Genomic DNA, 16,646 nt, shown 5'->3' on the forward strand with positions numbered 1-16,646 from the left:
CATATTAGCCCGGTTCTGTCAACACTGCACTGGTTCCCTATCAAACATTGAATAGATTTTAAAATCTTATTAATAACCTATAAAGCCCTGAATGGTTTAGCTCCTCAATACTTGAGCGAGCTCTTATCACATTATAGTCCTGCACGTCCGCTGCGTTCTCAAAATTCTGGCCATTTGATAATACCTAGAATATCAAAATCAACTGCGGGCGGCAGATCATTTTCCTATCTAGCACCTAAACTCTGGAACAATCTCCCCAACTCTGTTCGGGAAGCAGACACACTCTGCCAGTTTAAATCTAGATTAAAGACACATCTTTTTAACTTAGCCTACACATAACACAGCAACACACCTTTTATTATTCAAATCCGTTAAAGGATTTTTAGGCTGCATTACTTAGATTTGCTGGAACCGGGAACACTACTCCTACAATACGATGTACTTGTGACATCGTATAAAGAATGGCATCTACGCTAATATTAGTCCTGTCTCTTTCTCAATCTGTTTTCACAGTTTGTATCCAGACTAGATGGTCGATCAGCACCCAGAGATTATGTTCATCAGAGACCAGAACACCTAGATGCGTTAAGTGCTGGGCGTCCAGTCAGAGGAGAACTGACCCCAACTGAGTCTGGTTTCTCCCAAGGTTTTTTTTTCTCCATTCTGTATGGATGGGGTTTTGTTTCCTTGCCGCTGTCGCCTCTGGCTTGCTTGGTTGGGGACACTTAACTTCTAGTGATTATCGTTGAATTGACTACAGAGACCGGCTTCTGCATTTAATAAGAAATTGGTCACTCTCGTCATTATACATACCTGTCATTATACATCCCTGTCATTATACTGTACAGTGCTTTGATGCAACCTGTGTTGTTAAAAGCGCTATATAAATAAAAATGATTGATTGATATACAGTGCTGGCGGGAACCTGCTAACCTCGACTGGGGATATTGTCGGGCGGTGGAAGGAATACTTTGAGGACCTCCTCAATCCCGCCAACTCGTCTTCCACTGAGGGAGCAGAGGCCGGGGACCTGGGGGGGGACTCGACCATCACCCTGGCTGAGGTCACTGAGGTTGTTGAGAAGCTCCTCGGTGGCAAGGCACCAGGTGTGGACGAGATCCGCCCGGAGTACCTCAGGTCTCTGGATGTTGTAGGGCTGTCTTGGCTGACATGCCTCTGCAGCATCGCATGGACGCGGGGGACAGTGCCTCTGGACTGGCAGACCGGGGTGGTGGTTCCTCTTTTTAAGAAGGGGGACCGGAGGGTGTGCTCCAACTATAGGGGGATCACACTTCTCAGGGAAAGTCTATGCCAGGGTACTGGAGAGGAGAATCCGTCCGATAGTTGAACCTCAGCTTTAAGAGGAACAATGCGGGTTTCCCCCTGGATGTGGAACACTGGACCAGCTCTATACCCTCTTCAGGATGCTGGAGGGTTTGCCCAACCAGTCTACATGTGTTTTGTGGATTTGGAGAAGGCATTCGACCGGGTTCCTCGTGGTGTCCTGTGGGGGGTGCTCTGGGAATATGGGGTAAGGGGCCCTTTGCTAAGGGCTGTCCGATCCCTGTATGATCAGAGCAGGAGCTTGGTTCGCATTGCCGGCATTAAGTCAGACTTGTTCCCAGTGCATGTTGGACTCCGACAGGGCTGCCCTTTGTCACCGGTCCTGTTCATTATTTTTATGGACAGGATTTCTAGGCGCAGCCGGGGGCCGGAGGGGGTCTGGTTTGGTGACCACAGAATAGCTTCTCTGCTTTTTGCTGATGATGTTGTTCTGTTGGCTGCATCTGGCCAAGACCTACAGTGTGCGCTGGGGCGGTTAGCAGCTGAGTGTGAAGCGGCTGGGATGAGAATCAGCACCTGGCCATGGTTCTCAGTCGGACAAGGGTGGCTTGCCCCCTTCAGGTTGGTGGGGAGTTCCTGCCTCAGGTGGAGGAGTTTAAGTGTCTTGGGGTCTTGTTCACGAGTGAGGGAAGGATGGAACGAGAGATTGACAGACGGATCAGTGCAGCTTCTGCAGTAATGCGGCCGCTGTATTGGTCTGTCATGGTGAAGAAGGAGCTGAGCCGCAAGGCGAAGCTCTCGATTTACCGGTCGATCTTCGTTCCTACTCTCACCTATGGTCATGAGCTTTGGGTCATAACCGAAAGGACGAGATCCTGGATACAAGCGGCCGAAATGAGTTTCCTCTGTAGGGTGGCTGGGCGCTCCCTTAGAGATAGGGTGAGGAGTTCAGTCACTCGGGAGGAGCTCGGAGTAGACCCGCTGCTCCTCCACATCGAGAGAGGCCAGCTGAGGTGGCTCGGGCATCTGTTCCGGATGCCTCTCAGACGCCTCCCAAGGGAGGTGTTCCGGGCATGTCCCACCGTGAGGAGGCCCCCGGGGAAGACCTAGGACACGCTGGAGGGACTATGTCTCTCGGCTGGCCTGGGAGCGCCTCGGTGTTCCCCCGGATGAGCTGGAGGAAGTGTCTGGGGAGTCTGGGCGTCCCTGCTTAGACTGTTGCCCCCGCGACCCGGCCCCGGATAAGCGGAGGAAGAAGAAGAAGGAGAAGAAGAAGAACCCAAATTCAAAAAAGAGAAAAATCGAACCTTTAATTTAAGTACATTACTTTTGTGGGGGAAAAATTACATTTAGGAAAAAAAAATTAAATAAAGGAAATCATGTGTCCCATAATTATCGGCACCTCTGATGTTAATACTTTAAAACTCCTCCTATAACACAAGATTGGAGAACACAGAGAGAGGGATCTTTAACCATTCCACTTCAATCTTTCTGGATCAGGGTTCCTCAAATCTTACCCTGGAAGTCCATTGCATTGCAGAGTTTAGCTCCAACCCTGATAAAACTGGTGATTTTCTAATGATCATGAAGACACTGATTAGCATGCCCAGGTGTGTTTGATTTGGGTTAAAGCTAAACTCTGCAGGAAAATGGATCTTGAGGTCCAGATTTGAGAATTTTTCACAAGTTTTTCACACGTGGATTTGGGAATCCTCTGCCATTCCTCCTTGCAGAACCTCTCCATTTCTGTCAGGTTGGATGGTAAATTTTGGGATTATGAAGGATTATGAAAGCCACTGTGCTCTGAGGAAACTTAAGTTCAGGAGAAATCTTTTTTGTAACCTTGGCCAGATCTGTGCCTTGCCACAATTCTATCTGTGAGTTCTTCAAGCAGTTCCTTTGACCTCATTATTCTCATTTGCTCTGACATGCACTGTGAGCTGTAAGGTCTTATATAGACAGGTGTGTGGCTTTCCTAATCAAGTCCAATCAGTATAAATCAAACACAGCTGGACTCAAATGACGGTGTAGAACCATCTCAAGGATGATCAGAAGAAATGGACAGCATCTGAGTTAAATATATGAGATTCACAGCTGAATACTTAGGACCATGTGACATTTCAGTTTTTCTTTTTTAATAAATCTGCAAAAATGTCAATTCTGTATTTTTCTGTCAATACGGGGTGCTGTGTATACATTGAGGAAAAAAAATTACGTCTGAAAACTTTCCATACCCACTGTAGTCTATTACAAATGCAAATTTTATTTAAAAAAAAAAAAGTGTTACCAAAACTTTTTTGTTTGCTTTGAACTATTCCGTTATGAAGTGAAGCAGAAAAAAAAATCAATATTAAGGTGTCAAGACATACATGCATCGACAAGGTTTCTACACATCATGAACAATTTAAACCTTACTTGCTGTGACAGAAATTGACAGCCTGATCACTAAGGATTTCAAAGATGATTGGCCGATCACCCATGCAGTACTTTCTCATCACCTCCATGCAGCAGTGCATAGTTTTGCGGGATGGTTTATTGTCATGGAACAGATCCCCACCCAGCAAAACAAAGTCAACCTGAAAGAAAAGAAGAGAAGCACTATAAAAAACAATTTTATAGTTGAAAAAAGAAAAAACAAAACAAAAACAAAAACAAAAAAACACAGCATGTATGAATATACAGACGTACACATCTGTCCAGATAGGTATCTAACTAGCAAGGTTGTGTGTGATTCAGGATTCAGACTCCAGTGGAATTCTTAAAATTTTTATTTAACTATTTATAAATTAAATATTTTGAGGAGTTCGTTTTAGCTCCTAAACAACTTTAAGCTACCATTGGTCTGACCTGGTTACAAGGCAGTGTGTTCTGATGCACCTTCTTTGACGCTGAATATTTTCTTCCCATTTCATTTCTCATTGAAGGGTCTCGAGATCTTGCATCATGTATACACATTAATCTACTCCCTACCTTCAGCATACGCACAGGTGTAAGAATGTTCGAAAACAGTATACCATCGCTCAGCCTTTTCAAACTTTTTAACATAAAAAACACATTATATTTATAGAGAGAGGCTGAAGTTACCTTAGTAAAAGTCCACAGTGTTTATACAGTAAACAGACTTTTACCATGGTAATGTCAACCTAAATATATGTGGTTGATGTTATGTGAATAAGGCAGGTTAGGACAGCTGACTACATTAATCCTCAAATATTAGAAGATTTATCATCTTTTAAAACAACACTGACACGACTACACGCTCCTCTCTGTCTATGTTTTTCAGTTTGTATCCAGATCAGATGGTGGATTAGCACCCAGAGATTATGTTCATCAGAGCCCAGAACACCTAGATGAGCCCTGTGGACAGATCACCGGATCCAGACGTATGCACACATTTTTTTTTTTTTTTTACATAACCTGACATAACTTCCAGTCCGATTTTAATTGCAGGTAAGTGTTGGGCGTCCGGCCACAGGAGTAGTGGCCCCAACTAAGCCTGGTTTCTCCCAATTTTTTTTTTTTCCCTCCATTCTGTATGGACAGGGTTTTGGTTCCTTGTCGCGGTCATCTCTGGCTTGCTTAGTTGGGAACACTTAATTTCTATATAAATAAAAGTGACTGATTTATTGATTGATTGCTTGAGCCACCATCATTTTGCAGGACCCAGTTCAGGCAATGGGACACATTTGGTCAATAAAGCAATAAAAACTAATTGCAAAATTACAAAAGTGTAAACCAGACTCACATGGGTTAAAGCTACCCCAATTGTTCTCATGCACAATAGAATGAAAATCAAGACTGAATTTAATCCCATTCAAAATTCTCTTTGGTAAACCAATAAACTTGGAAATAGAAAGGGTTAAACGACAGCTGCCATCAACAGAATGGTGTGAAAGTGACATTGTCGTAAAATGTCTGTGTGCAAGTGAAAACCATGGAACTGAAAGACATGACTCTAATTTAGTAATTTCTTGGTGGTACGAGATGAGAAAGAGCTGGAATGTGAAAAGGTGGCTGAGACCATTGCACATGCTTGTGACTACTAACATGGCTGTGAAAGAGCTGAAAGTTCAACATGAAATGCCAACCACTGGTGGAAAGTTGCATTGGCATTTCAGGAAAAGGAGTGAAGGAAGTCAAGAGATCTGAAGCAAGTGTCAGGATTGTGTATAAACATCAAGCGTCTTTGATGATTGTAGACATCTCACATATGAGAATGCCCGTAAAAGAGCCAAAGAAAGCTAATGTCACATCAAATGGTTAAAATAAGTTATTACCCTGAAAATTTGTTTTTGGAAATAGAGGGCAAGAAAGTAAGTGTAAAGTAGTAGGAGAAAGACAAAAGGTATGATGATAAAGGACAGTTTTCCCAGTGAGAGGGACACAGAGAACGATTCACTTGAAAAGACATCGCTTTTAAAGAAGGACTAGTGCAAGTGAGAAACAATGGGATTAAGTAACTAGATTAGGTATAATGAAGGAATGTGTTTATTACTAAAAATATCAAACATTAGAAGATATGTGCTTTAAATGGACTTTAATTAGTAAGTGAAATGAGTAGATTTACAACCTCTCTTCTTGCACTGTAGTATGGTGGACTAACTCGACCAAATTTTAAAAAAAAAGCATCATTACCGTGGAAGACATAACATTTGTGTCAAAGGGCATAAAGGCCAACAATGTCCTGTTTCAGTTTAGTCTATTGAACGAACTTTGCTTTCACCAACCTGATGGGTACTTGCGTCACCAATGACGATATATTTGGACCTTTGGATATTTTGGTTACGTATGGTGTGGTTATAAGTACATCAAATAAGAAAGACTGGTGGGGTATCTAGAACCTTTTTCTGTTTCATCAACACAAGGAAGACAAAATGTAACAAAATATATTTTATTAACAAAAGCAATCAACAACTACTAAAATGAATACTTAAATGAAATGGGAAAAAAGTTCATAAAATGCATCAAGCGCAAGTGATTATGTTGGATGATGCTATGTCAGAGCTACATTATCTGGAAAGATAAACTGTTGCTACTCTGAAAGAAATAGGGTGAAGAACCTTATTATGCATCTATCAAATACCTGAAAGATTATCCGTTATCAACTGCAATCAGCTGTATTATATTTAGTGTAAATTAGAAAATCATATACTGACAATAAACTGCTAAGGTCTCTGGAAGAGGTTTGGATAAGTGATGTTCTCTGAGGTTGAGTAAGCAGTTTGATGGCAGGGACTTTATCCACTGATCGGATAACAATGCAGCGGGGAAAGAAGCAAGAATCGATTTTGACAGCCTCAAACATGAAGAGCGGGAGGATGCTGATTTCCTAGAGTACCAAAGGGTCTTTAAATCTGAAACATGCACATGAGCCCCTGGAGTAAGTGCAGAAGGTCCTTGCCTGGAACACGTAAGCAAAAGAACCTTGAAAAGAAGGTTTGCTCTCTGGAGCTTAACCTTGCTGCTGATGTCTGTACTGTCTTATACCTCTGGGCTAGAGACTCAGAACTCAGTCAATCTGCTTTGTCTCTCTAGGATGGAGACTTAGGATGGGTTGTATCTATTACCGTCTCACTGGATGAAGACTCTGAAGTCTGAATGTAGATTATCTCTTTTCTTGCAGGCTAGAGACTCAGGACTTGGTAGTCATTATTGTGTCTTCCATCACGAGACTCAACATGGTCGTTTCTGTTGCTGTCTTCCTGGTAACAGGACTCAGACTTTGTTTTTCTGGTTTTAGCCAGGTTTCGGTCACATTACTTTAAATGAGTCTGCCCACCAAGATACCATTTTAAAAATGAGCCACGCGATGCTACAATAATAATATTCTCAGTACTTCTTAGAGGCCAGCCCACCACATAGATTTAATTAAAAAAAAATGTGTACTGGCTGCAGATAGTCTTAATCGCTGGCAATTATAATATCCATGTTGATAATGAAATGCAGTCTGGTTTTAGATGTGGACATTCAATCGAGACTATCAGTTGTTGAAGCCCTTTATCTTTAACTTTCCAAGACAGAACTGCTTGTTCAGCAAACCTTTTGTTTCATCACAGTTTTAACATCCGATCAGGCACTCCTTAAACTTAAACTTTAACTCCTTAAAGTTATGATTGATGATCAGCTCACCTTCTCAGAAAATATTGTTAAAACTGTACCGTTCTGTAGATTTGCTTTATATAACATTAAGATCAGGATCTGAATTCCTTGTTCAAGCTCTTGTTCTGTCCAGCTGGACTATTGTAAATCCTCTCTTGGCAGGTCTTCCAGCCAGTTCTATAAAACCCTGTACAATAATTCAAAATCGTGTCAAGTAAAAAAAAATATAAAAATTTAAAAATACGAAAATGCGCAGAGTGGGCCTCAAAGACTGGAGTTGAAAAATCACTGCCTTAGACACTGGTCACTAAAACATGCAAAAAAAAGAAAGTAGTCCTGCCAGATTTTTTTCCTAGCCATGAATCAGCAGCTGATTTTACCAGAAGTGGAAACATGTCATTCCCTTGAAGACACAAGCGAGTATTACTGGTCCATGCTAACCAACTAAACGCAAACAGGAGATCTCCAAAATGCGGAGGAACCTCGAAATGATGTGGCTTTAAAAAAGGGCAGGGCTTGCCTTTCTTCCACTATAACAGACACATGACGCACATGCAAAAAAAAATTTCTCCCAATCAACTTCAGCACAAATTCTGTAATAAGCAGTTAATAAAGAGAGAGAGAGTGAAAGGAGGTCAATCAAAACCTGTAAATGCAATAAGACTAATCTGAGAAGAGATATTCAAAGAAACAAAAGGACTTCAAAAAGAGAGTAAATACCAACAATAAGTCGAAACTAGGAAATTATAATTAATGATCCAAATTTAAATCATAACTAGAGGGATCAGCAGTTACATTTAAATAAATATTACTAAAATCACAAAAGATCGGAGTCAGAAAATTATGCATAAGGTCAGTACTATAATTGGAAACACAAAAGATGAATAAATATTAGTGATTTTTGAAGAGACGCAAAGGAAAGACCAGGGCCTCTGGATTCCGTTCTGCAGGGAGAGGGAGAGGGAGAGGGAGAGGAGAGAGAGAGAGAGAGAGAGAGAGAGAGAGAGAGAGAGAGAGAGAGATAGAGATAGAGATAGAGATAGAGATAGAGATAGAGATAGATAGATAGAGATAGATAGAGATAGATAGAGATAGATAGATAGATAGATAGATAGATAGATAGATAGATAGATAGATAGATAGATAGATAGATAGATAGATAGAACCCCTGGCAAAAAGTATGGAATCACCAGTCTTGGACGAGCACTGTTTCAGACATTTCATTCTGTAGAACAAACTCAGATCACAAAGTCATTCCAAAGTGCAACTTCTTGGCATTCAGAAACACTAAAAGAAATGAAGAAAAAACATTGTGATAGTCAACAAATGCTACTTTTATAGAGCAAGCACAGGGAAAAAAATATGGAATCATTCAATTCTAGGGAAAAAAATATGGAATCAGATAAACAAAAAACAATCAAATCATATCACTAGTATTTAGTTGCACCACCTCTGGCTTTTATAACAGCTTGCAGTCTCTGAGGCATGGACTTGATGAGTGACAAGCAGTATTCTTCATCAATCTGGTGCCAACTCTCTTTGATTGCAGCTGCCAGATCAGCTTTGCAGGTCGGAGCCTTGCCGTGGACCATTTTTTTCAATTTCCACCACAGGTTTTCAATTGGGTTGAGATCTGGACTATTTGCAGGCCATGACATTGACTGGATGCGTCTTTCTCCAAGGAATGCTTTCACAGTTTTTGCTCTATGGCACGATGCATTGTCATCTTGGAAAATAATTTCATCATCCCCAAACATCTTTTCTATTGAAGGGATAAGAAAACTGTCCAAAATGTCAATGTAAACTTGTGCATTTATTGAAGAGGTAACCACAGCCATCTCCCCAGTGCCTTTGCCTGACATGCAGCCCCATATCATCAAGGACTGTGGAAATTTGGATGTTTTCTTTAGGCAGTCTTCCTTGTAAATCTCACTGGAACGGCACCAAACAAAAGTTCCAGCATCATCACCTTGTCCAATGCAGATTCGTGACTCATCACTGAAGATAACCTTCATCCAGTCATCCACAGTCCATGATTGCTTCTCCTTAGCCCATTGCAATCTTGTTCTTTTCTGTTTAGGTGTCAATGATGGTTTTCTTTTAGCTTTTCTGTATGAAAATCCCATTTCCTTTAGGCGATTTCTTACAGTTCGGTCACATACATTGACTCCAGCTTCCTCCCATTTATTCTTCATTTGTTTTGTTGTGCATTTTTGGTTTTCAAGACATATGGCCTTCAGTTTTCTGTCTTGACGCTTGGATGTCTTCTTTGGTCTACCAGTACGCTTGGCTTTAAGAACCTTCCCATGCTGTTTGTACTTGGTCCATATCTTAGATACAGCTGACTGTGAACAGCCCACATCTTTGGCAACCATGCGTGAAGAGTTACCTTCTTCAAGAAGTTTGACAATCCTCTCTTTGGTTTCAAGAGACATCTCACTTGTTGGAGCCATGACTCTTGCCAATCCACTTGGTCTAGCAGCCCTCCAAGGTGTGATAACTGCAATGGTTTTAACTGCAGACTAACAAACAGATCTAATCTGAGACAGGTGCACAATTAAGGAAAGGAAATTGACTGAATGAATCCTTATTTTCTCTTCAGAATTGAATGATTCCATATTTTTTTCCTCAGAATTGAATGATTTTTTCCCTGTGCTTGCTCTATAAAAGTATCATTTGTTGACTATCACAATGTTTTTTCTTCATTTCTTTTAGTGTTTCTGAATGCCAAGAAGTTGCACTTTGGAATGACTTCATGATTGTTTCATGTTTGTGATCTGAGTTTGTTCTACAGAATGAAATGTCTGAATGAGTGCTCGTCCAAGACTGGTGATTCCATACTTTTTGCCAGGGGTTGTAGATAGATGTCATTTACATAAGATGCACAAAGCGCATGTATTGGACTTTGATTGTCTGTAAACTTTCAATACATAAAGCCCTCCGAGACACTAAAAGCATTTTTTCTTTGTCACTTGTAGTTGTATTTTCCTCCTTTATTACATTATATTTGCTTGTATGATTCATAGACAGTGATGGGAATAACGTCATTATAAATAAACAGGGTTACTAATGGCGTTATTTTTTCCAGTAATGAGTAATCAAACAAATTACTGACAAACTATAAACTCTAGTGTGATGGCACACGGGTTGCCAAAGCTTGATCTATCTCTATATGTTGAGACAAAGAGCAAGAGAGTCATAACATGCAGACTTGACATGCTACATAAAATTGATATTCTTTTTTTTGTATTTTCCTGTCAAAATACAGTGGGTACGCAAAGTATTAAATTTAATTTTTTCAATCAACATTTAAGTTTTTTTTTCTTCAAAAAACACAGCATCCCATATTGACAGAAAAACACAGAATTGTTGATATTTTTGCAGATTTATTGAAACTGAATTATCACATGGTCCTAAGTATTCAGACCCTTTGTGCAGTATTTAGTAGAAGCAACCTTTTGATCTAATACAGCCACAAGTGTTTCAAAATCAAATCAAATTCAAATTTTATTTGTCACATACACATACATACATAGTACGACATGCAGTGAAATGTTTTTTTACAACCGTTCAGCGTCAGAATAAAAAAAAAAATATATATCTATAGAAGAAACAAGAAAGAAAAAATAAATGAAAAAGAAAAATATATATACACATACACATACACATATACATATATATATATATATATATATATATATATATATATATATATATATATATATATATATATATATACACATACATATACACCAAAAAGTGTGCAAAGTATAAAAGGTAAAAAATGAAATAAATATAAAGTGGCTGTGTGAATGTCCAATGTAAAGTGACTAGTGCAATTTTGTCCAGTGTAAATGTCCAATTGTAAGTGGGTATCTGGGGAAAGAGGGGTGAACATGGGAATCCCGGTGATTAGGTACTGGGTGTTCTCTGGTTTAAACTCCGAATGGCCTGCAGGAAGAAGCTCCTCCTCATTCTCTCTGTGTTTGCCTTCAGGGAACGAAAGCGCTTTCCTGAACGCAACAGAGAAAAGAGTCCATTGTTGGGATGGCTGAGGTCTTCCACGATCTTCCTGGCCCTGGTACAGCACCGCTTGTTGTAGATGTGCTGCAGCACAGGGAGCTCAGTGCAGATCGCTCAGCTGACCGCACCACCCTCTGAAGGGCTCGCCTGTCCTGCATGGTGCTGTTCCCGTTTTTCCTGTTCCGTGTTTTTGGGAAAAATGCAACAAAGTTTTTCACATGTAGATTTGGGGATCCTCTGCCATTCCTCCTTGCAGATCCTCTCCAGTTCTGTCAGCTTGGATGGTAAATGTTGGTGGACAGCCATTTTCAGGTTTCTCCAGAAATGCTCAATTGGGTTTAAAGTCAGGGCTCTGGCTGGGCCATTCAAGAACAGTGACAGAGTTGTTGTGAAGCCACTCCTTCGTTATTTTAGCTGTGTGCTTAGGGTCATTGTCGTGTTGGAAGGTGAACTTCCGGCCCAGTCTGAGGTCCTGAGCACTCTGGAGAAGGTTTTTCGTCCAGAACATCCTTGTACTTGGCTGCATTATTTTTTCCCTTGATTGCAACCAGTTGTCCTGTCCCTCCAGCTGAAAAACACCCCCACAGCAAGATGCTGCCACCACCATGCTTTACTGTTGGGACTGTATTGGACAGGTGATGAGCAGTGACTGGTTTTCTCCACACATACCGCCACTCTGCCATAAATCCCTGACTGGCGGTGGGCTGCAGTGATGGTTGACTTTCTACAACTTTCTTCCATCTCCCGACTCTCTGGAGCTCAACCACAGTGATCTTTGGGTTCTTCTTTACCTCTCTCACCAAGGCTCTTCTCCCCCGATTGCTCAGTTTGGCCGGACGGCCAGCTCTAGGAAGAGTTCTGGTTGTCCTAAACCTCTTCCATTTGAGAATTATGGAGGCCACTGTGGTCTTAGGAACCTTAAGTGCAGCAGAATTTTTTTTGTAACCTTGGTCAGAGCTGTGCCTCAGGTGTGTGACTTTCCTAATCAAGTCCAATCAGTATAATCAAACACAGCTGGACTCAAATGAAGGTGTAGAACCATCTTAAAGATGATCAGAAGAAAATGGACAGCACCTGGGTTAAATACACTGCTCACAAAAATTAAAGGAACACTTTTTTTCATTGGGCCTGGCATGAATTGAATTAAACCTGTCTGATAATTTTCTGGTCAGTTAAGCAGCTGAGGGCCTCGTTAAATAAAGTTCAGCTGTATTGGTGGTCATGGAATTAACAACAGGTGCACTTCAGTGGCAACAATCAGAAAACCCTCAAAACAGGACTGGTTTTACATGTGGAGGTCATTTCAAGTTTCTCCCTCTTGATCTTTTTTGGCTGGTTTTGGCTTGCATAATTATCTCTACTGGCAGTATGAGGCGATTCCTTAACCCTACAGAAGTTGCACAGGTGGTCCAACTTCTCCAGGATGGCACATCCACACATGCTGCAGCAAGAAGGTTTAATGTGTCTCCCAGCACAATCTCCAGAACATGGAGATTTCAGGAGACTGAAAGGTTATTCTCGGAGAGCTGGACAGGGCCGTAGAAGGTAGAAGGAACACCAGAATTGGCACGTCCACCACTGGCGCCCTGTACTTTTCACAGACGAGAGAAGGTTCACCCTGAGCACCTGTGATAGACATGAAAGAGTCTGGAGAAGACAAGGAGAACTTTATGCTGCCTGCAACGTCGTTCAACATGACAGGTTTGGTGGTGGGTCAGTGATGGTCTGGGGAGGCATATCCATGGAGGGACGCACAGACCTCTACTGCCTAAGAAATGGTGCTCTGACTGCCATAAGGTATTGAGATGAAATCCTTGAACCCTTGTCAGACCCTACGCTGGTGCAGTAGGTCCTGGTTTCCTCCTAATGCACGACAATGCCCGGCCTCACGTGGCAAGAGTATGCAGGCAGTACCTGGAGGATGAAGGAATTGAAACAATTGAATGGCCTTCATGATCCCCTGACTTAGACCCAATAGAACATGTTTTCATGTCTGGGACATTATGTTTCGGTCCATTAGGTGCCGCCCGGTTGCTCCTCAGACTGTACAACAGCTCAGGGATGCCCTCACACAGATCTGGGAGAAAATGCCACAAGACACCATCCGTTGTCTCATTAGGAGCATGCCGCGACATTGTCAAGCATGCATACAAGCTCGTGGGGGCCACAAAAGATACTGAAAAACATTTTGATTTGCAAAAATTAAGTTTTGGAAAAAATGGACTGGCCTGCCACATCTTCATTTCATGAAGATTTTATGGTGTCTACACAATTAAGCCCTCTGTAGGCTGAAAACGTTTATTTCCATTCAAAGACTTGGCATCCTTTTGTTCCTAAGACACTGCCCTGTCATTATTTGTATAGATATCCAACTTCATATTGAGATCTGATGTATCTAATGTGTTTCTTTAAAGTGTTCCTTTAATTTTTGTGAGCAGTGTATATGAGAGTCACAGCAAGTCTGCAAAAATGGCAACAATTCTGTGTTTGTGGGGTGCTGTGTGTACATTAATGAGAAAAAAATTAACTTAAGAATTCCTTTGGAATTCTTCAGCTTTAGTCCCTCACACTGCCCCACAGAAACATCAAAATAGTCTAGAAGTGTGTACAATATTTTATAATAATAATAATAATAATAATAATAATAATAAAATAATAAAATAGTTTCTCTCTTCTTTGCAGTCTCTGCAGAAATGTGTGACGACCACCCTTAGAGTTATTCATATAACACATAGGATATCCTGTGAAGTGTATTTGTTTTTTTTCTCTCTATTGGTTATTACCATCATGTTCTGCATTCTGTCCTCTTCTGTATAAGGTAACAATGAAGTTAATTGGTGTATGTCTGTGGGAAGGACTGTTTTCTGTGCTATGAAGACTCTGCAACACTGCTCTTGTCAAGCTGCACCCTGAATAAACCAGATTGATTTCACTCGTGTGGTTTGTCTCTGGCTGTTGCTTCCAAGTACTCGCTCCAAGTACACAGGGGACGTTAAACACTGAAGAGAGGAATTCTTACAGTAAACTTGGGGGCTCGTCCGGTCAGGTAAGAGAAAGTATAGTTTCACTACCTGATTAGTTGTGTTTACGTTTAGTCAATTTCTAGCGTGTTTGATTAAATTCAAACTGGTTGACTAAGGAACATAATACGTGCCGAGTTCATGAGTGGTGACAGAGATGGGGCAATCGTATCCTAAACCTGAACCTTCTGAAACACCCAAAGAATGGATAGACCGTTGTTAGACAATTTGGTGGGATGGACAAAGGGTACACAGTGGAGGGAATATCTGAGGGATGGAACATTTTACCCAAGTTATCTGAAGACTGTGTATGATTTGACTTATGGCAGACAGGGAGACCCAAATTGGAATTATGATTATATGGAAGGGAGTTATGACGTGTGGTATAAAATGGCCAGTGTATCAGGGGCAAGGGGAAAACAGAGTCCCTGAGGAAGGACCCGATGAAGAATCCACAACTGATCCCCCCAATACTAGTGCAAACAATGTGGCCGCGGTGTGGATAGCCAAGAATAGAGGGGTAGAGGTGCAGCCACCCTCCCCAAGCGCTTTGAAGGATATCCTGTCTATGTTACCGAAACACTTATACAGACAGCCTGTTATGCTTTTGGGGTAGCCCATGATTTGGGCCATATTTGGGCCACGAGAGGCTTTGTAGCGGCTGATGGCAAACCGATCTCACACAGCTCGTTGGTTTTGGATCTTATACAAGCCTGCCGCTTGCCATGTTCCTTGTGTATAATCAAGACTAAGGGCCATTGCACTTCTGGTACAACTGAAGCAATGGGCAATCAGTTAGCTGACACTGTCGCGAAGGCTGCAGCTGGCTTGCTATATTTGCCGTTTCGCCGTCCCCGCTATGTAGTGCACTGCTGCCACCAATTGATGTGTGCGCGCTACAGGCAACAGCCTCCGATGAAGATAAAGCTTTCTGGAATTCTGAGGGTGCTTCTGCCAATGCTGATGGTATCATGGTAGATTGTTCCAGCCGCGTGTGTGTCCCAGCAGTGTATGTTCCCTTCATCGTGCGTGAATTTCATGGTGTTTCATGGTGCCGAAGAGGGGTGTTGGAAGATATGTCTAAGTTTTTATGTGTACAGCATCTCTCGGCACATAAATAACACATTAGATAGATGCATGATTTGCGCAAGGAATAACAACTCAAAGCCCTTAACAGAACATTAGACACTCCCCCTGCCAGAAGGCCCCTTGCAGCAGCGGCAGGTGGATTTCACCCATCTGCTCAAGAGGGGTCCATACAAGTATTTGTTGGTATTTGTAGATAAGTTCTCTCGCTGGGTGGAGGCCTTCCCTTGTCCAAAGGAGGACGCTCCAACTGTGGTAAGAACTTGTGTTAAAAGACAGGGGGGAGCTTATCAGTAGACGGACGGAAGGGCTGACTGTTAGACGACGACATTCCACTCTGATCAATTGCTATGGTATAACAGAGGAGCTGAACACGCAGCGCTGTTGATACAATAGAAATTGACAGACACGCATCCTTTGAACACCAAATCAAAACAATGTATTATTATTATTAAATTTTTTTTTTTTTAAAAATGAAGCTGCTTATTGTTACACTGCTCTTTGTCTGCCTATAGTTTGGGTTTTCACCCCACGGATAATCTTTATTGGGAATATGCTAATTGGATTGCTCACCAGCACACAAACGAATCATGCCATGTATGCCAACAAATAATGTCTTCAACATTGATCTCGTTACCTGCTCTTAGTCAAGACCGTATAAACATCACCTGTCTCAAAAGGTACAGGTGTGGTGGTAATTGCAATGACTACAGTTTGATTCCATCTGAAAAGGAATGTGACACCTCTAATTCAACCACAACTTGACCACGAGGACTCACACGTCGAGTCTGTAGGGATCCACAAGAAAATTGTACTGTGTCGCTAGATATCGTTTGGTGATGGTATTGTGGCCTTAACTCTCTGCTCAAGGACATCCCAGGCAACTGGAGTGGCCTTTGTGTCCCTGTTCAACTAGGTTACCCGGTAAGGATCATTCATCATTCTAGCAGACCCACAGCCCTGAGGCGTACGAGGCGTGCAGTTGCCGATTACGTGCCTGAAGAACACCAACTATCAACGAAGTGGCACAGGTTTTGGACCTCCCTGGTCCCCACATTCGGTGTTGGAGATCTGTGGCGTGAGACCGAAGTTCTGCACTACCGTTTGGCCAAATTCGTCAACAAGACCACTGCT

At 41.8% G+C, this 16,646-nt stretch overlaps 1 protein-coding gene across 4 annotated transcripts in view; it reads right to left on the reverse strand.

The window, feature by feature from the left end:
• Positions 1-16,646, reverse strand: part of mre11a (MRE11 homolog A, double strand break repair nuclease) — an 89,505-nt gene that overhangs the window by 61,402 nt on the left and 11,457 nt on the right. For all 4 annotated transcript variants that reach the window (XM_043258404.1, XM_043258405.1, XM_043258403.1 and 1 more), the window contains one exon: positions 3,700-3,860. In XM_043258404.1, coding sequence (XP_043114339.1) covers positions 3,700-3,860 — 161 coding nt within the window. The remainder of the gene's footprint in view (positions 1-3,699; positions 3,861-16,646) is intronic.

This window comes from Puntigrus tetrazona, chromosome 15 (genome assembly GCF_018831695.1).
Source record: "Puntigrus tetrazona isolate hp1 chromosome 15, ASM1883169v1, whole genome shotgun sequence".
NCBI lineage: Eukaryota > Metazoa > Chordata > Actinopteri > Cypriniformes > Cyprinidae > Puntigrus > Puntigrus tetrazona.